General features: G+C 38.8%; 2 protein-coding genes across 2 annotated transcripts in view; both read right to left on the reverse strand.

The window, feature by feature from the left end:
• Window positions 1–9,576, reverse strand: part of DDX46 (DEAD-box helicase 46) — a 61,370-nt gene extending 51,794 nt beyond the window's left edge. The window contains exons 1-4 of the mRNA XM_060008822.1: window positions 9,393–9,576; window positions 6,947–7,135; window positions 5,518–5,661; window positions 2,086–2,182 (exon numbers count right to left, since the gene is read on the reverse strand). Of these exons, the coding sequence (XP_059864805.1) occupies window positions 2,086–2,182; window positions 5,518–5,661; window positions 6,947–7,135; window positions 9,393–9,409 (447 nt within the window). The 5' untranslated portion in view covers window positions 9,410–9,576. The remainder of the gene's footprint in view (window positions 1–2,085; window positions 2,183–5,517; window positions 5,662–6,946; window positions 7,136–9,392) is intronic.
• Window positions 9,577–14,006: 4,430 nt separating this feature from the next.
• On the reverse strand, window positions 14,007–23,317 carry CAMLG (calcium modulating ligand). Its single transcript, XM_060008823.2, has 4 exons — window positions 22,680–23,317; window positions 20,648–21,108; window positions 17,879–17,944; window positions 14,007–14,621 (listed from the first exon to the last, which is right to left on the reverse strand). Exons 1-4 carry the CDS (start codon window positions 22,984–22,986, stop codon window positions 14,430–14,432), a joined length of 1,026 nt encoding a protein of 341 aa, XP_059864806.1. The 5' UTR covers window positions 22,987–23,317; the 3' UTR covers window positions 14,007–14,429.
• Window positions 23,318–27,417: the final 4,100 nt, after the last annotated feature.

Raw genomic sequence — 27,417 nt, forward strand, 5'->3', positions numbered from 1 at the left:
AACTAAGAAAGCAGACACACTTCAAACACCATAAATTAATCTCATTTTAGTTACAAGCAATATGCACACATGAATTCAATTTCTCCCTCTAAGTGGAAACTAAATGAACTAGCAAGCAAAGTTCCCTAGTTATTAGTTATTCTCAACTTTAAATCCTCCAAACTCCTCCAAGACTGCCTCCATGAAAACCAATTTTCTATTACAAATTACTGAGTAAATGAAAGCTATTTATCAACATGATTAAGAAGTTTTGATCTTTTAGCCTTTAGGTCTAGGTTTCCTAGGAACAGCCATTCTAAACCCTGTATCAAGATTATTAATAATACTCTTAAAAGGAGAGAGCAAATCATTTGCACAGTCATAATCAGGGACTTAAAGATTAAGCATTATAGAAATCAAAATTTTAGACACGCTACCTTACAGGTAGTTATGGAAATACACATGTATAAAAGTCAAAGAAAATATTAATAAATGATAATGATGATGGCATTTTGGGCACCTAGGATTACAGAGAATTATTTCTGACTTTCCAAGTATTTTATAATACAGTTATATTATGTTTGTATTAACATAATAAGTTTATTTCTTAAACAAGCAAAAAGCTTTGATCCTGAATTTATATCCTTTATAATTCCATCCTCTCTGAAGATGAGCCCCAGAAAGCTTATGTGTTTTTCTCAAGATCACCCACTCATTCAAGACTAGTAGAAACTAGATCAGAAACCAGACTCCCAGACTTCTTGTGTTATATCTTTTCTTAGATACACTGCTCAGAAAGCAGGTCCCTTAAAAAAAAAAAACACTAAACAAATAGAACTCAAAAAAAAAAAGAAAAAAAAGTGAAGCTATAATATATTCTAAAATGGGCAAAAGATATGACTAGACATTCTAAGAAAAGTGCAAATAGTAAATAAACTTAAAATACCTTATTTAATTATTAGTTTACATTATGTTCATAGCACTTAAAAATATTTACTCATATTTAAAGATATGCAACTCAAAATAACAAGAAACCAACTACACTGGCAAAAATTAAATTTTGAAATATCCATGTTAGCAAGAATGTGAAGAAGCAGACATTTTCATATGTCTAAAATAGTAAAACTTATACAACTTTTTTGGAGAGCAATTTGATACTATTCATCAAAATGTTAAATGTATACAGCCAGCCCTCTGTGTCTGTGAGTCCACATCCTCAGAATTCAACAAACTGTGGATCAAAAGTATTCAGGAAAAAAAATTCCAGAAAGTTCCAAAAATCAAAACTTGAATTTGCCCCATGCTGGCAACTGTTCACATAGCATTTACATTATGTTTACAACTATTCACACAGCATTTACGCCATATTAGGTATCATAAGTAATCTAGAGATGACAATGTATGCAGGGAGGATATGTGTAAGTTATACTACATCATTTTATATAAGGGACTTGAACATCTGAAGATTTTGGTATCTGCAGGGGTCCTATAACCAATGCCCCTAGGATACTGAGGGAAAGCTATATATATATACCCATTGACAAAGTCATTTATTTTACTGATACCAATTTACCCTATACTATATTCACAAAACACATGTGTACAAGGATTAATATATCATTGTTTATAACTACAGACTGGAGACAGCCTAAATATCCATCTACTTTTTTTCAACAAAACACTATGCAGGCATTACAAACAACAAGCTCTACCTCTGTATGCAGCTACAGAAAGATATCCAATATTTAACAAATGAAAACAGAAAGGCATTCTACTTCTTAAGTTAGATAGTTCGTATACTGCTATTTATTACTCTTAAGACCTTACATATTGATAAAATAATTCATAATTTAAAAGTGACAAAAAGCAAGGCACAGAATAGTGCATATAGTATGATCACATTTTGCACATAAAATTAGATAATTTGTATAGATATGCAACTTTTTTCTGAAAAATTTTCTCATGGGACAACTATTATTTTACCTGTTTATTTTACAAATCTATTATCATCTACTTAAAAATAAAACACACAGCATTAAAAAACAAGAATTTGTCACTACAGGAACAAATTTGATATTATACGATTACTTATGTTAGTAAACATACACCGGCATCCTTTTCTTTTTCATCCTCTTTGTCATCTTTGTCTTTTTTCTTCTCTTTAGAACTTTCCCCACTATCTGTTTTCTCTTTGGACCTAGACCTACCAAAAAAGAGAGAGACAGAGAGGGACATCATCTATTTGTTTTTGGAAACATTAATTTTAGAATACTTAGACTTGTATTTTACTTTTTATGTAAGAGTCAACTGAATTTTTATATACCATTAATAAACACTTTGGAAATAAAATGAAGAATTAATCCCATGAAACTAACTGCAAATATTATTAGATATCTGGAAATTGACCAAAGGAAAACTGGACACAGCATATAAAAATAATTACAAAATTTAAATAACAAAATTAAAATTTAACAAATGGAGAAATACACGAAGACATTAATAGTCTACAGGACAACTGATGTATGTAATAATATTTAAAATCCCAACAGGCGGGGCTTCCCTGGTGGCGCAGTGGTTGAGAGTCCGCCTGCTGACGCAGGGAACACGGGTTCGTGCCCCGATCCAGGAAGATCCCACATGCCGCGCAGCAGCTGGGCCCGTGAGCCATGGCCACTGAGCCTGCGCGTCCGGAGCCTGTGCTCCGCAATGGGAGAGGCCACAGCAGTGAGAGGCCTGCATACCGCAAAAAAAAAAAAATCCCAATAGGCTTGCATTTTGACCCTACTTAGGGCATCTAATAATGAATAAAATCCCTTAATTGTAATGTAATCAAATTAGTTGACCTTTTTCCCTCCTTTATGATTGGTGCTTTTTAAAGCATCTTAGAAATTTTTCCAACTTTGATGAAGATACTCTAGAGGTAAAGAAGATATTCTCTAGTACAAACTCCTAAAAAGTTTATAGCTTTGCCATCTAATTTGGTTTTTAATCTGTTTGGAAATGCTTTTTGCGCACAGAATGAGGTAGCCGGTCCTATTTTATTAAGGAGAGCAAATGTCCCTAACACCATTTATTGGAAAATCTTTTTCCTACTATTTACAATGTCACCACTGTCATTTATCAAATGACCTTATATGCGTGGATCTGATTCTGAGTTCTTTATATGGTTCCAGTGATCTACTTGTCTATCCTTACAATAAAGCAACACTCTTAATTTCTATAACTTTATGACAAGTCTTGATACCTGGTAGTGCAAGCCCTCATAACTTGTTCTTCAAAAGTGTTTATGCCCTTTGCATTCCTAATTTTATAATCAGCTTATCAAATACTTTTCTATTCATGTCTGCTAAGAACTTTTAAACATCAATGTATGTTGAAGTTAATAAGATGCTTTTCCTGAATCTACTTAGATAACCAAGACTTTTCTCCTTGAATCTTATTAATGTAGAGGATCATACTGATTGATTTTCCAATGTTAAACTAACCTTCCATTCCTGGAATAAATCCAACTAGTTTATGATTGTATTATCTTTTTTATATATTGTTAAAAGCAGCATGCTAATCCTTTATGTTTAGACTGAGTATAGCCTATAATCTTTTTTCACACTGCCCTTGTCAGGTTTTCCTCAATCATCTTATTAATTTTCTTCATTTTATGAATGTTTCTTCTTTCTTAAGTCTTTGTTCCTCAAAAGTATCATTACAGAGTAAAAAGACAAACCAGAGTAATATATCTGCCCCTCAAATAAATGACAAAAAACAACTATCCAGAATATTTAAAAACAAAACCCCCCTATAAATCAAGTTTTAACGACAGAAACAACCCAATAGGAAAATGAGCAAAACATTTAAACATGTACTTTAGAAAAAAGGAAATCTGAATGACCAAGAAACATACAAAAAAGTGTTCAACTTCATTAGTAATCAAGGAAATGCAAATTAAAACCATAATGATATTGCTATTACATGTCTAACAAATAAACAAAAATCAAAAGGACTGACAATACCTAATACTGGCAAGGGTATGGAGGGATACAATTCTCATATACTGCTGGAAGTATAATTAGTACAAACTCCTTGGAAAGCATTTTGGATTACTTAGTTAAAATGAAGCTATGTTTATTCTATGACCATGTAACTTCACTCCTATATATATATATATACCCAAGGGAAACTCATACACATGTATACTAGGATATATATACAAAAATGTTCATAATAGCCCCAAAGTTAAAACAACCCAAACATCCATCTCAGTAGAATGGATAAATAAATAGTGGTATATTTATACCACAGAATAGTGTTCAGCAATAAGAATAAACTAGTGTTATGAGCAACACAGATAACTCTCGATGTTGAGCAAAAACGCAAAAGAAGACAAGACTCATTCATGTAAAGTTAAAAAACATATAAATCTAGACTATTCTTTTTCCAGTTATACACACAGGTGGTAAAACTATAAGGAAACAATTAGGACACAAATTACTAGCACAAAAGTCAGGAGTGGTTTTTTTTGTGTGTGTACGCGGGCCTCTCACTGCTGTGGCCTCTCCCGTTGCGGAGCACAGGCTCTGGATGCGCAGGCTCAGCGGCCATGGCTCACAGGCCCAGCCGCTCCACAGCATGTGGGATCTTCCCGGACCAGGGCACGAACCCATGTCCCCTGCATTGGCAGGCGGACTCTCAACCACTGTGCCATCAGGGAAGTCCCCAGGAGTGTCTTTATATAGGGAAGGAGGGAGCTGGGTTAGGGAAGGGACATGGAAGGCTTCCTGGGGGTACAGAAAATGTTCTATTTCTTGACTTTGGTGGCAGTTACATGGATCTTGCTTTATAATTATTTAATAAGCTGCATGTTTATATTTCACTCATTTCTCTGAATTTATATTTTAAAATTTAAAATAATCCCAATGGGCATTATTACACTGACCTTGACAAAATAAAAGTAAAATTTATAAAGTAAAATAAATGACATGGAAAAAATCCTCATTAACTAATATGGAGAAAACAGAGCAAACAGAACAAATCCATACATCCCATGACACCACTTTAGAAACAATAATGGCAAAGAACAAACCACTAACAAGAGAAACAAAAAGAGTAAATGTATTATGTCTAATAGACATAAATAATATCTCAAAATTGAATGGTACTGACATCTTAAGGAAACAGGTACATTTAACTTACAAAAGCAAAGTTCACCCATTATGAATAGCAAATCAGCAATACACACCATAAGTAAAAAAGTTATTTGTCAATCAACATTGGAAATGCCAAGAAAATAATTTCAAAGGAAAAAACATAGTTCCCACAAAGATGTATATAAAATGCATTTCTGACCATTAATAGCAGATATTAAATAAAAGAACAATGCATTATGAGTGTTAAAACTAATAGAATCTAGCATTTTCTAAAAGCATTACAAGCTTTATAATCTATTGAAATAATTCAGCTAACAGCTCACGGCAGCAGCCAAACTCAGTATTTATAAAGATTTTTTTAAAAAACTGTAGGGAAGAGAGACAGTTCCCAACCTACCTATTCTCAGCTTTCTTGCTTTTATTGCCAGGACTGGAGGATCGGGATCTCCGGCCCCGGCTTCTACTCCTCGAACGTCTCCTGTCTCGACTTCGAGATCTTCTTCGCTCTCGACTTCGATCTCTCTCTCTACTTCTGGAACGCCTGAAAGGGGACACTTCATTTATTCTATGACCAAGTGGAACGTCTACTTCAGACCATGGTTCTGCCTCATGTTGAAAGAAGCTTCTTAATTATTACCATTATTAAAGACAGATTTCAATTAACTATCACATCAGCTAAACAGGGAACAAGTAAAGCCAGTCCTTACAAGCGGTCAATGAAATAAATGATACTAATTTCAAAGCGATGTTTGTTGAAAAACAGAGGAAATATGTAACAAGAGCTGTTTGAAATTTATGACCTATAGCAGAAAATCTAAATTTCAAAGACAGCTGAAACCTAAGTATAAGGATGGGCAGAATGGGGCTGTGGAAAGATCACAGATATGAAAATTAGGAGACAAGAATTTCTACCCTGGTACTACTAATTAGTGACATACATAGGGCAGATCAACTCTCTGGGTCTCAGTTTCCTCATCTGTAAAATATGGAGACTTCCCCAAATAATCTCAAAATCCTTCTTGCTCTAAAATCTTGTGATTCTTTCACACCAAAAAGTCAAAGACCAAATCTTTTACGACCAATTTCACTTAACAAGTACTTGACTGAATTGTATGAAACTGTTCCTGGTACCACATAATATAAAATTGAATAAGTTAGTGTTATCCACATTGTTACGAGTGAATATTTTCCCTAAGTACCAGGTGACACTTTTGCAATCTCTCCTTCCAATGTCTGAAAAAGATGAAGTCAAAGTTCTTTCTGTGATCAGTTCACAGCACCTGTATAACCTCGTCTTCTTTCCCATTTTAATGAGAAATCTTTTTTTGGTGTGGGGAAGATTACTTTTATTTAGAGACTGTTTTCTACCTCTAGAAGTTATGGCTGCTTGGGTGGTACCATGGAATATTTAATCAAGTTTTAAAAAATTAGGATGTTCTTTGGTTAAATCTAAAAAAGGTCTTTAAAATAGTTTCAAACAGAGTATGGAGATGGCTCTGCCCTGTTTCCTTCTCCTGTCAGCTCTAGCAGTTGCTCTGAAGACAGGGGTCAGCTTTCTTGGGACAGGATTAGACTAGAACCCCCCTGATGGCATATTACATTAGCTTTTACTTCACTGTTGAAAATGACAGTGGAAAGGGGAAAAAAAATACTGTTTGAAAGTTCTTGTTCTAGGCAAATCACTTCTGTACCTCATCAAACAAGCTGGGGTAAAAGCAGAGGGCCTGCAAAGGGGCCACTAAATTCTAGTCCAAAATTTTTGAAGAAGCCTGATTTAGCTGAGAAGGTCCAATTTATCAAGAGTCCTGTGGAGATTAATGTCTTACCTCAGACGCTTCCTGTCTCTTGACCGAGATCTTCTTTTATCCCTGCTACGAGACCTCTCTCTCCTTCTATCTCTATCCCTGCTTCTAGACCTTCTGTCATCTCCACGTTTACTTCTTTTGTCTGAGGGTGAGCGACTTCTAGATCGACTTCCAGAGCGTCCCCGTGATGCTGATCGCTTCCGATAGTGGCTAGATTATTAAGTTAAAGATTAAGCTTAGCAAACACAGCTTCTATTACATTTTATTTATTTTATTATTTTATTATTTATTTATTTTATTATTTTCTAAAAAAAATCTCAGCAGATAGATTAAACATTGAAAGGACTTCTTATACGTAAACTTTTTTAAAAGTAGGGGGAAAGAATGAACTCTTCTGCTACAGCATACTGTCCTGAAAAAGAAGGAAGGACAGTAAGCCAAAGAGACCAAGTTCCTGCCTTTGGGCCTCAAGCAGCTTGCATTCTGGTAAAGGAAGAGAGGACAGGCAAGTAAAGAAATAAGTATACAATATGTATTTGGTGGTACGGAGAAAAACCGATGAAAGTAAAGGAAAAAGAGAGACAGTGGGAGGTAGAAAGTTTGCTCCTTTACACCAGGTGATTAGAGAAGGCCTCACTAATAAAGTGCCATTTCAGAGGTTTGAAGGAAGTAAAGGAAGGAACCATGGAGATATGTGAGGGAGAAACTTTCCAGGCAAAAGGCGCAGTAAGTGCAAAGACCCTGAAGAGGAACCTTGATTGGTGTGTTTACGGAACAGCAAGGAACCAGATGTGGTTGGAGTTGAATGAGTGAGAGAAAGTGTCATGAGATGAGGTCAGAGGTACAGCATGGTAGCCAAATGTGGAGAGCCTTATAGGCCATTATAAGGACTTTCTCTTTTACTTTGAGAAAAGATGAGAAACTATTGGAAGATTTTAAGCAGAGGCGTGACATAACCTCTCTACTATTTTTAAAGCATTACTCTGGCTGCTGAGGGGAGAACAAACCAAACAAAGGCAAGGACAGAAGCAGGGAAAACAGGTAGAATGCTACAGCAATCGTCCAAGTAAGAGACAGCGTTGACTTGGATCAGAATGTCTCGTGTAGAATTGTTGAGAAGTGTCAAACTCTGGATATTTTAATGACTAATTAAATGTCAAGTGCAACAGCAAATCTAGTACACAAGCCAGGCAAGGCAGAAAAGTGGGGGAGAAGGCCGAAGACATAGAAAGGACCTTCTTGGGAAGGGCCCTGAAGGCTGTGCTGAAGAGTCTCACTTCATCTTGGAAGCAGTAAGAACCAACAGACATGAAAGCAAGGAAATGACATAATCTTATGTTAATTTCAGAAGTGTCACTCTGGCTGCAGTGTGGAATCAACTGGGAGCGCAAGATCAGAGGAAGGTAACTTGAGGCAGGTGTAGCAGTCTGAGTAATAAATGATTAGAGCCTGAATTAAGTCAGGGAGAGCAGGAATGGTGACTGGGTGCAGTATCTAATTAGATGTAGGCAGCAAGAGAGAAGAATCAGTCAAATAAATATCACTTCCAGGTTTCCGGTCTGGGTGGCCAGATGAACAGCAATGCTTTCACAGACATTTAAAAGACCTTTACACGAATTTTCTGTAGTTATGGAAATACTCTTTATCCAGGTGATGGTTATACGGTTCATATATGAGCTAAATTTCACCAGCTCTACCCTTAAGCGTTGACCATTTCCCTGAATATTAATTATACCTCAGTAAACTACTATTATCTTACTTACTTATTATTTATATCCTAGATATAAATCTTTCAGTCACAGCTAAACATTAAGCAAATACGCACATTTAAGATAAAAATCTCAAGGTCCCAAACCAGGTAACAATCTGAAATGTTGAAGAGATATCAGAGTTCTAATAAAACCTCCCAGTTCTCAGTTTAAAAAGGATAAAAAACACATAACAAAGACATTTTAAATCTATCTGCGAAATAAACGCCCATGCAACAAGCATTTACTGTAGTCCAAAACAAACCTAGTCACGTAGTATTGAAGGCGATGTAAAAATGTTTGGCCACACGCTCCTTTCAATTAAGAAAATACCACACGCGCACAAAAAACTAAAGTAGAGAGCGACAGGGGCCAAAGAAATGTTGCAAACGCGAAGTGGTGAGAAATTCAACTAAGGTCGCTATTGACTAAGGCGATACGGGTAAGCTCCGCGGAAATGGCGGGATGTAGTTGACGTCCCGGAGGTGTGTTCCCGCTCCAAGGGCTCGAACCGGCCGATGGCCGTGTAAGGGAACCCTGTGCCCGCCGCCGACCCAAGCACACCCACTGCCTCAGCCGAGGTCCCCCAGCCCCTCTAGTAGCCGCGGGCAGCGCTGGCCGCACGTGGGGTCGCACCGGGCCAGGCCCGGCCCCGCGGCCACCTCGATCCCGCCTGAGGAAGGGACTCGCCCGCTCGCCCGCCCAGCGCGCCGCCTCACCGTGACTCCCGGCCCATGCCGCAGGCCGCGGGAAAGCGGCGCCCTTCGGGATCACGCGCAGGAGAACCGGGCAAAGTAGGAGGCCGCACAACCCTCAGCACGCCGGGCGAGGAACAGCACTAACAAGCTGCAGCAGCCACAGCGGTAGCCACCATCCGAACGCGGCCAACGAAAACAGGACGTGCTGGCGCCAGAGGCAGGAGGAAGGAAAAAGCAGGCCGGAAGCGGCTATCGTTCCACAGCGGCCCCTCTCGTCTGGAGGCCGCACAGTGCCGGCTGCGCCTAAAGAGGTTGCCTCGGCCGGGTTTTCCCTGCACAGCCGCGGAAGCCCCCGCGCCTTGGTGCGGTAGAGGGTGGTGCCTCGGCCGCCATGCAAGCCCTGGGAGGGTCTTTCCTACAGGGGGCACTGAAACGCCATAAGCAACCCCGAGCTGCCCCAGGAAGTGTAATGACATCTAAGCGATGCTACAAACATCTCCATTCACTCTCATCATTTCTACGTGCATTCATTTAAACATATTGTTACGTGTCAGGCATGTTCTACCTTCCAACGAGCTTTCAATCGCGTGGCAGACATAGGCATTAACAAAAACACAAGCAGATGTAATATAACAGAAAAGAGATTCTACCATAGGAAAGGGGTTCAGAAAAAGAGTTCCCTAAGGAAGTGACCTTTGAGGTATGATTTGAAGACTGAATAGGAGTTAACTTGGTGAAGAGGACGAAGAGCTAAAAATACGTTACACAAGATTATGGTTCTCAACACTGCCTGCGCTTGGGAGCTTAAAAATACATATACGGATGCGTGTGTTCCATTCTGATACTCTAATCTGATTGGTCTGGAGTGCTTCCAGTGCACTGGGAATTTTAAAGCTTCCCAGGTGATTCTGAAGTACAGTCCGGTCAAGGCGAAGAACGACTCGCCTAGTGGAACTTACGCTGCAATGTTGTTTTAGCAGAAAGCTGTAAAGGCGTTGAGGACAGGCTCTCACTTACTTTACGTGCTTCTGTACTATTTTATGTTCTTACACATACAGATGATAGAAAAGTTCCATATTTTGACTGTGGCAGTCATTGCATGGATGTTTGTCAAGATTCATTGAACTGTACGCTTTATTTTTATTTTATTGTTATTTTTTTTGGCCGTGCCCCACAGCCTGCGGGATCTTAGTTCCCCAACCCGGGGGCCCTGCAGCGGAAGCGTGGAGTCCTAACCACTGGACGGCCAGTGAGTTCCCTGAACTGTATGCTTTAAATTGGTGTGTTTTATTGTATGTAAATCTTACCTCGATAAATTTGAATTTTTAAAAAATGAAACCAACGAGTTTAAGACTCTAAGACTGGCTTCTGCTCTTCCTCTGTGATTTATTGCCCACCTGTGGCTGCAGGGCAGACCATGCCGAGTAAGGAAGGCCTGAGCCAATATATGACAGAATGGACACCAATGAGGGTCAGGTATGAGAGCCATTGTAAATTGCTTGTATGAGGGCTGAAGGTAAGGAGTGTGGAGACACTGACAAGTGGTCAGATTCTGGATGTATTCCACAGGCAGCTTTCCAAACACTAATTGATAAAATGGATGTGAACTGCAAGGGTAAGGGAGGAATAAAGATGACTCCCAGGTTTTGATCCGAGCTACTCTGGATTGTGGTGAATTTGTGGAGATGAAAAAGGCCTGGGTGCAGCAGATTTGGTGGGAAAAGGAGAGAAAATCAGTGTTTCTGCCTACCAGATATCCAGAAGGAGATAATGGCTGAAAGGAAATATATGAGTCTGGAGTTCAAAGGAGAAATAGAGATTGGAGAGATAAGGGTCATAAGCACTTTATAGAATGTATAATACAGATCTTCCTCAACTTAGGATGGGATTACATCCTGATAAACCCATCTTAAGTTTAAAATACTGCAAGCGGAAAATGCATTTTAATATGCCTAACCTACCCATCATAACTTAGCCTAAAAAAAATAAAAAATAAAATAAAAAATAACTTAGCCTAGCCTACCTTAAACGTGTCAGAACACACACATTAGCCTGCAGTTGGGCAGAATCATCTAACACAAAGCCTATTTTATAATAAAATGTTGAATATCTCATGTAATTTATTGAATATTATACTGAAAGTGAAAAGCAGAACAGTTTTAAGTGGATCATCATGGACTGGGATCTGCAGCTCTCTGCCACTGCCCAGCGTCACTATAGAGTATCATACTGCAGATGGCTAGCCCAGGAAGAGATCAAAATTCGAAATTCAAAGCGCGGTTTCTAACGAATGTGTCACTTTGACACCAACATAAAGTCAAAAACTTGTAAGTCAAACCACCCTAACTCAGGGACTTTCTGTATACGGTATTTGAAGCCAAGGAACTGGATGACGCCATGCAAAAATTGATATAGCTGGAACAGATTTTTCAAATCACTTACTCAAATTTCTTGATTTTAAGGGAGAATACTGAGACATGGGAAACAAATTTAATCCCAGATCACTAATCTTCTTGGAATCTAAACTGGAACCAGAACCCAGGCATCTGATACCCAGGCCAGAGCTCTTTCCAAGATACTTCATTTCTAACTCCCTTTTTTTAAAAAATAGTTTTATTTTCTTTTTTAATATTCATTTATTTAGTGGCTGCCCCAGGTCTTTAGTTGCAGCATGCAGGATCTTCAGTTGCAGCATGCATGCAGGATCTAGTTCCCTGACCAGGGATCGAACCCCAGCCCCCCACACTGAGAGTGCAGAATCTTAAACACTGGACCACCAGGGAAGTACCTCTAACTCCCTTTTAAGAGAACATATTCACGTGACAATTCTAACTGGCTTTTTGTGCCCACAGCATATTTACAGTAAGTTCACAGCATTTCTATGTCCTTGAAGAAACTACTTTTATCTATTAGCAGAGGTGAAAGAAGTAATTATAGTCTACTATGTCTCCAATACATCACTTATTTAGCAAACTGCCCTGGCTTCCAAAGCAGATTTTGATTCTAACTAACCTACCTCTGAATCTCATAACCCTCTTGCTATTTTTACACCAACTGTGTGTACACACATCTGTTTATACAGCTAATAAGACTAAAAATCTATAGCCAAAGATGTCACCTCTCAACGACCATCCTTTGTTGTTGTTTTCTTTTTTGGCTGCACTTCACAACATGAGGAACCTCCCAGACCAGGGACGGAACCCACGCCCCCTGCAGTGGAAGCACAGAGTCTTAACCACTGGACCACCAGGGAGATCCTCAACAACCATCCTTGTCAATCTAGTTCGTTTTTTTTTTTTATTTTTTAGCGGTACGCGGGCCTCTCACTGTTGTGGCCTCTCCCGTTGCGGAGCACAGGCTCCAGACGCGCAGGCTCAGCGGCCATAGCTCACGGGCCCAGCCGCTCTGCGGCATGTGGGATCTTCCCGGACCGGGGCACAAACCCATGTCCCCTGCATCGGCAGGCGGACTCTCAACCACTGCGCCACCAGGGAAGCCCTGTCAATCTAGTTTTAACTCATAAACATTTCAAATCCCTGAAATTTCTAAGTAAAAAAAATTCCTCTTAATTATTCCAAACACTAATAAACCTGCATTTCCATTTGACATTATTCAACATGCTTAAGCAAATACTCATGTCTTCTCTTTGAAATAAATTTGATAATGACCTACAATTACTAAAACTTGCATGTGTAAAGTGACAAAATGGAAGAAATAAAATGTGCAATTGAAAACCCCTAGTGTCTTCCCAGGGATTGGGGAGAGTGTGACAAATTCAAGAATACTATCCAATCCTCTGCATATTAGATTTGTATGGAATTAGGAAAAATGTGTGCTTGTACTCTTACCCTAAGTCAAACGAATAGACAAATTGTTATACTTACTCTCCATCACTGTGGTTCAAAATAAAAAAACTTTGTGAGTAATAAAAAAAAAAGTCTATATCACAAGAATTAATCAAACAGACGATACAAAAAAACTAGTGAAATATAATACCAAGTGATAAAAAACTTATGCTTTATACTCTTTTAAGTCAAACCTTCCAAATATGACAGTGTTACTACATTAGTTAAAAGAGTATTTATGCTATTGGGTTGAATACTTCAATCAATTCTTCAAATTCGATTTTTATATCTAATCATTCTATGCCTATTGCTTAAAAAACATACTTCTGAAAATCTAAAACTCAAAAGTAAAAATTTCCAATTCTGAGTTTGGTAATAAAATTTTTCATAAATTAAAATTAATAAAGATTTCATAAATACCTTTTAATTTCACATGTATGAATCTTAATCATTTCCTCCATTAAATATTTATGCTGGAATAAAAATTAAGATACTGGGGCTTCCCTGGTGGCGCAGTGGTTGAGAGTCCACCTGCCGATGCAGGGGACACGGGTTCGTGCCCTGGTCCGGAAGGATCCCACATGCCGCGGAGCGGCTGGGCCCGTGAGCCATGGCCTCTGGACCTGCACGTCTGGAGCCTGTGCTCCGTGATGGGAGAGGCCACGGGGTGAGAGGCCTGCATACCGCAAAAAAAAAAAAAAATTAAGATACTGACTCAACGAGAAAAGATAAAATTGGCTACCTTATTCAGCCATTATAAATTAAAATGTGCAAACTTAACACTAGACAATTCAATTTCTTTCATTTTATTTTTAAGATGGCTCCATTTCTCAGGACAGAACAATACAAATACAAGATTCAGTCCTTGGGACTGGCTGAGACAACATTCATCTGCTCTCCTTAAAGCACTAGCTCAGCTCTCAAAGAGGAATTACAAATCTGAGAAGTTAGGGAAAGGTGTAGACTAGGAATTCTAATTAAACAAGAAAAATCGATTACTGACATTGGTACTCTAATCTTCACATCAGTATTAATACAAACTCAACCCTTTCCAGTCAGGGAACCTGCCATTCCATTCCTAATCAAGTGGTTTTAAAAGCTCAAAAAGTAAAAGAATTTCATAAAGGTGTAAACCAATATGTTTCCTTTAGAGTCACTGCAATATAGAAGAGAAATTTTTTTTGTAAGCTTCTCTTTCTGAGTTCTGCAGGCTTCATGGTACTTCAGAGCCCAAATAATCAAGCAGTTCATGACAAAAGATAAAAGTGAAAAAGTAGACACAGAGATCTGTGAAAACTTCGCCCATTTTGCTATAAGTATCCATTGATCGATTTATCACTTCAGCAGGAATTCCGGATAACAGAAGCGCAGCTGTTAGCACTGTTGTCTTTATCTTCTTTTCACCCTGCATAGAGAAAGACTTCAATAAATCTTACAGCTTTCAGAAGACTACTTAAGCTCTATAAAAACATCAGTGCTGCTATTTTTGCCTAACTGATTTCAAAACTGTTAATGAAGTTTCAAAATATCAATCAATAATATATGAAGAAACATTTACTGAGCATATAATATGTAAAGCAGCAAACTGCTAGGCAATAGGGAAAAGACACCATTCTTGCTATCAAAAGTTTTTAAAAAAAGTCTTATCTTGGAGGCAAGATATAAATAATAATTTAAGATACATACAAAAGCTCAAGACAAAAACAGGAAAAGCATTACCAGACAGGACATAAATAATTGCTAAATGAATGACATGGATGACGTGTGCTATAGTGGCTCAAAGGAGACAGAAATTACTCCAGGGTTTTTACGTATAAGTAAAGCACAGGGAAGGATTTCAGAAGGAAGTGGAATTAAAAACAGGCCTTTAAGAATGAGCAAGATTAAGATGAGCAAAAGTGAGAAGATAAATCTTATTATAAGGTTAAGTCTCATGACAACAAAAGTCAGAAGAGTAATAGGTGTACTGGAGGACAGTGAATAATTTGTAACAGAATCAAAGGAACATTCTGTAGAGTCAGCCCTAATTGCCATCCAAACGAATTCACATTTGTTTACATATGCAGCAGAATATCACTGAACATTTATTTCCTAATATAATTTTCTAGTCTCATTCTTTAAGAGATTCAAGGCTGAATTTTCATTTAATTTATTGATTTGGTATCACCAAATCCAATCACATGGTTCAAAACATTTTAAATATAAAAAGCTATAGTTACCCAAGAGAAATCAAAGCCTATGTCCACAAAAAAACCCACTCAGGAAAGTTCTTTGTTGCTTTAGACATATTAACCAAAAATTGGAAACAACCAAGACGTCCAGCAATAGGTAATTAGACAAATTAATGGATACACTCACTCAACTGGAGCATTACTCAGGAAAAAAAAAAAAAAAAGAGAGAGAGAAAGAGAATGAACTACTTATGCACTCAACAATATGGATGAATATCAAAAATATGATGCTGAATGAAAGAAGCCTTGCACAAAGAAGTACAAACAGGAATGATCCCATTTAAAATAAGTACTAAAACAACCAAAACTAATCTACAGTGGGAAAAAGAAAATCAGACCTTCATGGTGCAGGGGTTGGGACTGCCTGGAAAAGGACATGATGGAACTTCCTGACAGTAATGTTCTAAATCTTAAAGGATTTGGGTTTCACGGGTTGTCAAAACTCATTAAATGGTATAATAAAGACTTGAGCATTTCACCGTATGAAAATTTTACCTCAAAATAACGAAAAATAACCATAAAGAAACACTGAATTGTGTGTGTGTATATATATATATATATATAAACTGAAATGTGTAGGGGTAAAATATACTGATGTCTTCATCTACAACATACTTTGAAATGCATCAAGAAAAAAGATGTATTAAAAAAAGATGTATTGAAAATGGATAGAAAATTGGGTGAATATATGATAAATATAATGAAATGTTCACTACAGAATCTAGGTGGTAAGCATAAACGGGTGTTCACTGCACAATTCTTTCAACTTTTCTGTTGAAACCTGTTAACAACAAAATATTTTGTTGAAAGAAAATTATACAGTAATCTCCCTTCCTTTTCTCTCCCCATTTACCTAGTAACCAACACACACTCTATCACAAATAACCACCGTTAAAAATTTCATGTAATATTCTTCCAGAGTTTCTTTACACATATACAAGCAAAATGAAATACATACGATTTTCCTCCTTTTTACAAAAAAAAGGAGTATACTATAGATGTTATTCTGTATTTTTATATCTTAATATTTCTTGGCGAGCTTAACATTATCAGTACATGGAGACCTTTATCATTCTGAATGGATAGGCCATACTTTTTTTTAACTAGTCACTTTTCAGTAGACATTTAGGTTGTTTCCAAACTTTTGCTATTGCAAAACTAAAATCAGTGTTTCAAGGGTAAATTTCTAACAAATGCTTTAATTAAAATTACATTTTTGGAGGGGATCAATGAATATACATCTATATCATAAAAAAAGTTTTAATTAAAAAATAAAATTACAGGGCTTCCCTGGTGGCACAGTGGTTAAGAATCCGCCTGCCAGTGCAGGGGACACGGGTTAGAGCCCTGGTCCAGGAAGATCCCACGTGCCGCGGGGCAACTAAGCCCGTGCGCCACAACTACTGAGCCTGCGCTCTAGAGCCCACGAGCCAGTTACTGAGCCTGCACGCCACAACTACTGACGCCCGCGCACCTAGAGCTGGTGCTCCGCAACAAGAGAAGCCATCGCAGTGAGAGGCCCGTGAACTGCAATGAAGAGTAGCCCCCACCCGCCACAACTAAAGAAAGCCCGCACACAGTAAAGACCCAAAGCAGCCAGAACTAAAATAAATAAATAGATAAATTTATTTTAAAAATAAAATAATAAATAAATAAAATTACATACCTTTCTTTACTCTTTTACTTTGTGGATTTGACTATTTGACCCCTCAAAAATATGTTTCAAACCCATTAAACACACACATGAGGTCTATCAGTGCATTACAAATGACTAAGCAAACAGTAAAGTAGCCATTTTTAAGCAAAAATCTCACACAAAAACTCAATTACACAAGTAAGGTTATCTTCTCTAATGGCAAGGCAAGTTCCATAAAACTGTATAGCATAATTGGAGTCAAGCTGACCAGATAAACACTGATACTCCCCATGATTCTGCTCTGTAAGTGTGGCCAAATATTTCTTACAAATATCAGACCCTTGGCATTAAAGATAAAGCGCGCTGTCATTAAGTGTTCAGTAAGGAGCACAGTAAGATAACTGAACCCATTTTAAAAATAACTTCCTTTGTTAAAAACAAAATGTATTACTAAACTTACTAAGTAACTAAGTTGAACACTTTCTTAGACAAGTACTATTCAAACTCTGTCATGAGGGTTTTCCCCTATTCCATGGTGGACCAACATTTTTGTAAAATATGATAAAAATGTTATGGCAATGTCATATTGCTATACAAGTTTCTAATTACTCACTTTCTGAACTGAACTTATTACAAACAGAAACAAATAGTTTGAAGATCTGCACTTGTGAGCCAATCACTCTTTGAATAGCACTGATTCAGACCATAAGTATAAATAATTTTAAGTTCTTAAAATCATCTAGTTGTTAATCAATCTAAATATATCACCATAATTCAGAAAAAATTTTAATTTACCTTAGGAAAATATTTGTATAGTCCCATGTATGCAAGTTGTAAAGTAAGAAATGGAGCAAATATGGACTGTGAAGACAGAAGATAAAGTTACATATTTCCAACATAATCATTCAAATCACAATAAATCAAACTAACAGCAGTTATAAAATTCCAAGCAAAAAAACTGTAATAAAATATTTAATTTTAGTGGCTGAAAGGATTGTTTCTGCAAAAGAGTGACAAAAATAAAGAGATTTGATTTCCTTAACATAAAACATGTTTCTCAAGTCACATTCTATCAACATCCTCCAAAATTCCCTCTCTCTTAAAAACTTATCTTTTAAATAATTTAAAAGGTAACTTCTCAGCGGTGATTGATGTATAATCATCATGCAGTAACATCTCTCTCATCTAGAAGTAATTAACTGACAGTTTGAAAGCATACCTAAAAGGCTCAATACTCAAAAGAGATGCCATACATACCTCACTCACACTTCAGGGCAAGGAATGAATTCATCTCTGGCCCTCAAATGACGAGGTGTTTTTATTATAGATAAAATGGCTTGGTTATCTCACTTCTCACACAATAAAACAGAAAAGATCAAAATAATACCTAATTTACATTTATTTCTAAAGTTAAAATAGGGAGTGAAGGAGCAAATATTACTAGATGGAAGAATAGTGAGAGCAGTGATTAATAGCTGAAAATCTGACAGCAAAAAAAACACCCAGAAAGCCAAAAAACCTCACACGAAATGAGGTACAAAAATAGGACATAATTTTAAAAGCATGGAAGTACAGAGCCCTTTAGATAAGACAAAAAAAGTAGCTATACATCTCACTAAACGCTGAAAGCTATGATGCCAATTTATCATCAGGAAAAAAAAAATCAAATCTGTTCAACAGATTCTCTTTAAGAAAAAACTGGCATAAAAATAGACTTTTAGGGACTTCCTCGGTGGCACAGTGGTTAAGAATCTGCCTGCCAACGCAGGGGACACAGGTTCGAGCCTCGGTCCGGGAAGATCCCACATGCCGTGGAGCAACTAAGCCTGTGTGCCACAACTACTGAGCCTGCAAGCCACAAGTACTGAGCCCACGTGCCACAACTATTGAAGTCCATGTGCCTAGAGCCCACGCTCTGTAACAAGAGAAGCCACCGCAACGAGAAGCATGCACACCACAAAAAAGAATAGCCCCCACTTGCCGCAACTAGAGAAAGGCTACGTGCAGCAACAAAGACCCAATGCAGGCAAAAATAAATTAATTTTTTTTTTTAAAAGATGGGAATTTCCATTAAAAAAACAGACTTTTAAAAACTTTTTTTCTGGGCTTCCCTGGTGGCACAGTGGTTAAGAATCCACCTGCCAATGCAGGGGACGCGGGTTCGAGCCCTGGTCCAGGAAGATCCCACATGCCGCAGAGCAACTAAGCCTATGAGCCACAACTACTGAGCCTGCACTCTAGAGCCCGCGAGCCACAACTAGAGAAGTCCACGTGCCTGGAGCCTGTGTTCCACAGCAAGAGAAGCCACCACAATGAGAAGCCCGTGCACCGCAACAAAGAGTAGCCCCCGATCGCCCTAACTAGAGAAAGCCCGCGTGCAGCAACCAAGACCCAACACAGCCAAAAATAAATAAATAAAATAAATAAATTTTAAAAATAATAATAATAAAAACTTTTTTTCTTAATAACATAAACCTTAATTATCTGAAAATTTACTTAATGTGGCTGGTATTTGGTAGGTATTCTTAAAATGTCTACTGAATGGAAACACCTCAAAGAGCAAGACACTGTTACGCTTTTCTTCTTTCCTCCACATACTATGAAACAAAGGACCAATAAATCCCAACTTTCACTGAACAGCCATGGCATATGAAGGTACAACAAAAAATGGACTGCTCCTATGATAGTACTACACTATAAAATGCAGAATGCCTTCTGAACCATAAAAAAATTACATCACATCCAGGACCATAGGAACTGCATTTTAATATTTCAAATTTGAAAAGTGGTAATTAATATCTCTATATATGTAGGTAATTTACTCTTTGGTTTTGGAATCAAAGTGCTTGGGTTTAATCCCAGCTGTCACTTAGTAGTGTGACCCTGGACAAATGATTGCACCTCTCTGAGTCTTCATTCCTTCATCTATAAAACAGATTCAAATGATACCTGGTTCACTAGGGGCAGTACAGGAATAAAGATGCAGACATAGAGAATGGACTTGAGGACATGGGGAGGGGGAAGGGTAAGCTGGGACGAAGTGAGAGACTGGCATGGACATATATACACTACCAAATGTAAAACAGATAGCTAGTGGGAAGCAGCCGCATAGCACAGGGAGATCAGCTCAGTGCTTGGTGACCACCTAGAGGGGTGGGATAGGGAGGGCGGGAGGGAGATGCAAGAGGGAGGGGATATGGGGATATATGTATATGTATAGCTGACTCACTTTGTTATAAAGCAGAAACTAACACACCATTATAAAGCAATTATATTCCAATAAAGATGTTTAAAAAAAATGATACCTGGTTCAAGAATGAGGTTAAATGAATTAATATATGTAAAGCACTTAGAATGTTACTTAGCATGTAGAAAGATTTTAGCAATTATTATCAAGCTCTGTATTTAACCAGAACACCTCATTCTATACCTAAGGCGAATAGCAGTTTATAACACATCTCCAAACATCCACATGAATCTAGTAAATATTAAGTTACTGTTGGCAATGAATCTTACAAAAGCACTCATTATTATAATCAATTTGCATTTTCCACTGTTTCTTACCAAATATTTGCAAACAAAAGCTCTGACTCCAAAGGCAAGAAGAGCACATCCCACCAATCTAAATATTCGAAAAGAGTCAAATTCTTCAGTTGTATTTCCATCCTCTTGGTTGGGTTTTTCACTAATCAACTGTTTCCTTAGCTTCATTGCTTCTTCAAATCTGGAGAGGTACTGTTCTAGGCCATGGCGAGAACCCCTCTGGACAGTGTCTGCTGTCAGGTCTTCTCTGTTGCGCTGCCGGAGCTCAAGGCTTACATCCATACTGCACTCAGGAGGTTTAATGAAAGAGTCCAATTTGTCTCCCAGCTGAGTCCCCTTTACCTCGGCCACACCACTCTGCTGGTCAGTTGTTCCTGTACTGACCGAATCACCCAGCACTACTCGCTTTGAAACTGAAGGAATGGTGAGGGAGTTCAGTTTATCACTGTCCTGCTGCTTTGATTTTGTTTGACTTTCTTCTTCTGAGAAAAGAAATTTAGAAGACTTAAGTATTACATACTGGCAAACATCTTTCTTATTACTATTTAAAAATATGCCACTAGAGCTAGAACTTCACAGCCTCTGAATTTAATACTGGTTCTTCATAAGACAAACTAGTTCCTTCCTCTACACACTCAAAATGTCAAAAAGAGTATTCCTTCAGAGGACATACCCCAAACTTTGGAGGTAGAAGATAACGCTATTATACAAATTGGGAAAAACAGGGATGGAGATTTTTTTAAATCTGTATTTTTAATATTACATTTCTGAATCCAGAGTCCTGTCAGCACAGGGTGTGGCATATACTACAGCTACAGTTTACGTAATCCTACTGTAATCTGGCAGCCATTAGCAGGTATTTAAGCAGTTTTAAGATGCTGTTCCGGTTTAAAACAAAACAAAGGGGAAAAAAAACCTTTAATGACAGATAAAATAAAAATTTCAAAGCAAAATAACAAAGTAGAAGCTTTAGGAAAGAATAAATATTCTACTATTAATCATTAAAGGGGAAAATGCGTCTTCTAACGATTGTTCTAGAATTTGAAATAGGGCTCTTACCTCTCTTGGCAGTTTTCAGTCGCAAACCTGTAAACTGTCTAAAAGTTCAGAGCTATATATCTAAAGCCCCACAGAGCAGAAGTCACAAGGATCTAAGGAACATGCAATCAGTGACTAAAGGCCAAATATTAAAGGCAACGCTCAATGGAAATTTAGAGAACACTAGCTCATACTGAGTGTTCAATAAATATTCACATGAAAAAAAATTTTAAGAAACTCATTGTACATGTCATTGGGGGAGAAATGAGGAGCTCTTTTCAGTGTTAAATGCAGTTCCTGACATCACTCACATCAATCTCAGCACACTAGGAGATAAGGCCTCAGATGGGCACGTCCCACTTGTTGGGTTTCTAAAGAACGGTCCCTCCAATTTTTTTCACCTGTTTAAGAAGACCTGTAGATGACAGTGTGGAGAGCACCGAACACAGACACTAGGATTTAACCGTAAGAATCTCTGATCCAAGGAAGAACCAGGCGGCAGTTCAGTAAAGACAAGCTCATGCAGGCCGACAGAGTTACAGCAAAAGGCAAACGAAGGTACAAGCCAGGGAATGCACTGGAAGGGAAAGCATTTGGAAAGGAAATAAAGGCAGGCAATCTTCCCGACGGGCACAATAGACAGAGCAGTCTAGGGATAAAATGTGTGCACTTCAAGAGAGGCGAGGGAGTGGGGAAGGAGGAAGGGGGCCGTCTCAGGGTAACTGGGCAAAGGGCACCAGGGCAGAGGGTCTCAGGAGCGAGAGTTTCGCAGCCCGCGGCGGAGGTGGAGACAACCTAAGGGCGGAGCCCCCGGAAAACTGAGGAAAGAGACTAGAAACGTCGTGGGGTTACGAAGTGCGAACTGGGGATATCATCAAAGGGACGGGGCCAGAGGGGGAGATCAGAAAGCAGGGTTTGGTCAAAAAGGTCAGCAGGGTGGAGAAGGGAAAGGAAGAATGATCCCGAAGACTCAAAAGGGATGGGCAGGAGACTGTGGGGAAACGGAGGTTCTCACCGGCGCCGCTCCCCGGCCTGTGAAAGCCCATGATTCGGTTGATGCGCTGTTCCGAGTTCATGAGCAGCTTTCTCCGCCGCAGCTCGGCCCGACGCTGGGAAGCCGACAGGCCTGAGCCCGCCGGGGCCCCCGGCCGGTCCCCGCTGTCGGTAGCGATGGTGACCGGCTCCATCTTCCCCTCCACAATCCGGGAGTGGTGACGGTGACAGCAGCGGGAGCCGCGGCGACGAAGACTCCTGGCCGGGCCGCAGAGCAAGCGTCCCTCTACCTCTGTAGACCCGCCCCCTGCCCTAGCGCTTGGCCGCATATGCAGCCTAAGCACGCGCGCCTCCTGACGGGACCAAGCGCGAGCCTTGCGCCGCCATCTTGAGTGAGGGCATCGCTGGAAGCTTCAGTTCCTCCCGCCTGGGCTGGCCCTCGTTGCTCCTCTCCCCCTACCAGCGGTCCCCTGTGGCGTTCCCTCGGAAGTGAAGAAAACCGGCACCTAGCCTGACGCACGGAAAACGTATGGGAGCGAGGAATAAACTCTTCCTACCTGGTGCCAGGAAGTAAAATGGAGATTGCAGCGGCAGGCACTGGTTTCCAGTGATTTTCTTCGGCCTCGCTTATAGGCTTCGGGAATGCGTAACTCCGAGAGCGACGCTTTAGGGACCCTTGCGGTTGGGATTTGTTATTGGTGCTGATTCCTCATCTTCAGTAGTGCTACTACCAAATACACACCTGGTTCGTTCCAGGCTTTCGTCGTGTCTTTGTTCAAGACTTTCCCAGTGAAGCCTTCCCTTTCCGTTCTATTTAAATTTCCACCTCTTCTCAACACTCCTTATTCTCCTTATGTGCCTTTTCTCAACAGTTATAACCGACTCGAAAGCTGAATGTACTTGTGTTTATCATCTGCTTCTTACTAAAATGTAAGCTCCATGAAGACAAGTAATGTGTTTTGTTCACGGCTGCAACTCCTAGAACAGTGTGAGCGCTTAACAGGGTTGCCTTATCCATTAGGCCATGGTGAGGGCCCACAATAGGGGCCCAAGAAAATGTTTTGTTTTGAATTTTTTTAATGGAAGTATAGTTGATTTACAATATTGTATTAGTTTCAGGTGTACAGCAAAGTGATCTGGTTATACATAGTGACATATATATATGTACATGTCTATGTTCTTTTTTACATTATTCTTTTCCATTATAGTTTGTTACAAGATATTGAATATAGTTCCCTGTGCTATACAGTAAACCCTTGCTGTTTATCTATTTTATATATGGAAGTCTGCATCTGTTAACCCCATACTCCCAATTTATCCCTCCCTTGCCCTTTGGTAACCATGAGTTTGTTTTCTTTGTGAGTCTGTTTTCTAAATAAGTTCATTTATTTGAATATTTTTTTTAAATCAGAAGAAAAGTGTAGTAATAATTTTTGTATAATGATGAATCAAGCCTGGATTGTAGTCATTCTCATACTAACACAGTCATAAAATATAATTTTAAATATGCTTTTATAGAGGAAGGAGCCCACAAAAGCAAAATATCCACAGCCCACAAAAGTCATAATGCAGCCCTGGTGCACAGTAATGACTAAGTGAATGAGTAAATGAATGAAGGAATTAAATCCCTTGTCAACCCTTGCTGAGAGGACGCCATGGCCAGTTCGTACCTGAGGCTGCAGGGGGTGAGGCAGCCTAGTGTGTCCCCTGCAATGAAGCCTGCTCAAAGTCAGCAAGTGGGTGAAAACCCTGCTTAGATAGAAGGTAATAAAATACTGTTTTTAACTGTTAGTCATCTGACCCTGTCTCAGACAGAAAAGGATTATGAAAAAAAGTGTAAAAACAAACAGCAACTTATCTTTTGGGTTCAACAACGTAAGGAACTCAGGTATAAACATTGAACATTCCCCCTTGATTGGATGATAGCTAAATCTCAGGGACATGCCCTAGCTAGTAATTTTAAAGCATTAGAAAAGGTTTCCCTGCATATCTGTACAGATCTACATCACTGAGGCCCAGACTGTGCCTTAAAAACTTCTACAGTTGAAATAATTAAGTACTAGTAATAAGTGTGCACAACTTGATGAGGTAAAATCCTGATGAGTCAAGACCAAATACAGTTCCATGGTAGACAAAAGATTTTTTTCACTTGAGATAGCATATAGAAACCAAATGGATATTTTGATAGATGTGTTGATGTATGATGGCTGATGGAATCAGGTAAGAATTTAAAGTGTCAAGATTTCATACTACATGCTTACTTATTTCTGGGAAACCATTTCCCTATGGGGTTTCCATAGTTATTAAATTTCCTTGTGCTTCTCAGTGGTATATGATTGCTTACTAAATGATGTGCATACTTAATGATTCTTGTCTTAATTTCTGTCTCCCTCACTATAGACTTTACAAGGGCAAGCCCATCTCCATCTCTTTTTCTTGTGTGTGTGTTATTTTTTTGGTCTCGTTTTTATATTCTTTTAAAAATTTTTTAAATTTAAAAAAATTTTTTTTTCCATTTTTAAAAATTGACCACTTTGCCCCATGCTTAGCACTGAGAGCTCTAGATTAAATTTACCTGAATAGTTGCAGAAATTTTTCTTTTGTGCCAAATCTTGGCATTTTCAATGAGTTTTATGTATAATTTTTATTTGATCCCGGCATTGTTTAGGTAGGCTAATATTAATACTTTATTGACAAATTGTAGCTACAAACTGACAAATATGTATGAACATATTGAGTCATAAGTAATAAAAGTAGAATTCAAATTCTCGGGTTAAATATAGACAGTAAGTTCATGCTTGGACACCTCTCTACTACATATAACAATCAGTAAGAGTTAAGAACATAAAGAGAGGGACTTCCCTCGTGGTCCAGTGGTTAAGAATCCGCCTTCCAATGCAGGGGACGCAGGTTCAATCCCTGGTCAGGGAACTAGGATCCCACAAGCCACAGAGCAACTAAGCCCACGCACCACAACAACTGAGCCCACACACCGCAACGAAGATCCCGTGCACCTGCAACTAAGACCCGATGCAGCCAAATAAATAAATATTTTTTTAAAAAACATAAAGGGAAAAAAAAAGATAGGTGGCCTCAAAAACAAGAGAAACATCTCAGCAGATCAAAGTATCAGAAACAGCACAGTGGAGCTAAAGTCAGGTGCCTGTTGGGCTGCAGATCCAGAAGCTGGCAATGGTAGCGTGTAAGAGGACCTGAAAGTGCTCCACGTGAGATAAAGGGATGAACAGGACAAACTCACTGCTTGAGGTCTGCCCTCCCTGAAAAATATTCAAAATATCATTTGCTATTGGACTTCAGCTTAATAAACAGAGAGACAGAAGAGAGGGCAACAACTAGACTTCCCACTGTTGGTGACTGGAATGGTGATATCCCCAAATCACGGCAGGAGCCCTAAAATACCTCCATGAGCCCTAGTTTTGGGAAAAAGCAACTAGAAAACCCATAGACAGGGAGGGGGAAAGTTTGGACTGAGAGAGATGTGCTAAAATGAAAATAACAACCCTCCCAATCAAATAAGCCTAGAAACCCAAATTCTAACAAACATGAAGAAATACAACATTTAAATTCTGCCACCCAAATTAAAAATTGGAATTCACTCCAGAAAGAATGTTATAGAACAATTTTAATACATTATTGAACAAAATAGGCAGAAATTAATCAAAAATAAGGTTAGTTATACAAATATAAAAATCAATAGATGAGATTAAACTCCAACTGGACGTAGTCACAGAGTAATTAGTCACAAGAGGAATTCTGGAGACTTCCCTGGTGGTCCAGTGGGTAAGACTCTGCACTCCCAATGCACTCCCGGGGCCCGGGTTCCATCCCTGGTCAAGGAACTAGATCCCTCACGCATGCCACAACTAAGAAGTCTGCATTCCGCAACAAAGAGCCCGTGTGCCGCAACTAAGACCCGAGCAGCCAAAATAAATTTTAAAATAAATAAATATATTTTTTTTAAAAAAAGGAATTCTGAAGGTAAAAAAAGAATAGAGGGAATGACAGAAGCAAATATTTTAAGAGAAAATATATGTCAATTATACCTAAGTTTTAAAAATAAATAAAAATTTTAAACGTAACTGAGAATTTTCCAGAATTGAAGATAGACAAGGATCTCCAGATTAAAGCATGCTCTGAAAAGCAAGCAGGGTAAACAGTAAACTCAGAGTATTAAAAGTATAGAATATTAAGGATAAAAGAAAAATCTTAAAAGCTAACAGATTATCTTCAAATAAACAATTAGACTTACAGTAGGCATCTTATCAGTAACAAAAGGGTCCACAAGACAGTGAAGTAGTATCTTAAACATATTGAGAATTAAAAAATTGAAAACGCTTTCAATCTAGAATTTTATTTTAATTATTTTTTTTTTGCGGTATGTGGGCCTCTCACTGTTGTGGCCTCTCCCGTTGCGGAGCACAGGCTCCCGACGCGCAGGCTCAGCGGCCATGGCTCACGGGCCCAGCCACTCTGCGGCATGTGGGATCTTCCCGGACCGGGGCACGAACCCGTGTCCCCTGCATTGGCAGGAGGACTCTCAACCACTGTGCCACCAGGGAAGCCCCCAATCTAATATTTTAAACCTAGCTGTTCTTGAAGAGTGAGCATCCAGAATTTGGATTGTGACTTCCCAGACACTGACTCAGGTTTAAAGAACCTTCAGCAATAGTTTTCCATTTACTTAATTTGGGTGCAAAACATAGCACTACTCAGTGACTGTCAAGTTATTCATACCAATT

Source organism: Delphinus delphis, chromosome 3, assembly GCF_949987515.2.
Source record: "Delphinus delphis chromosome 3, mDelDel1.2, whole genome shotgun sequence".
Classification (NCBI taxonomy): domain Eukaryota; kingdom Metazoa; phylum Chordata; class Mammalia; order Artiodactyla; family Delphinidae; genus Delphinus; species Delphinus delphis.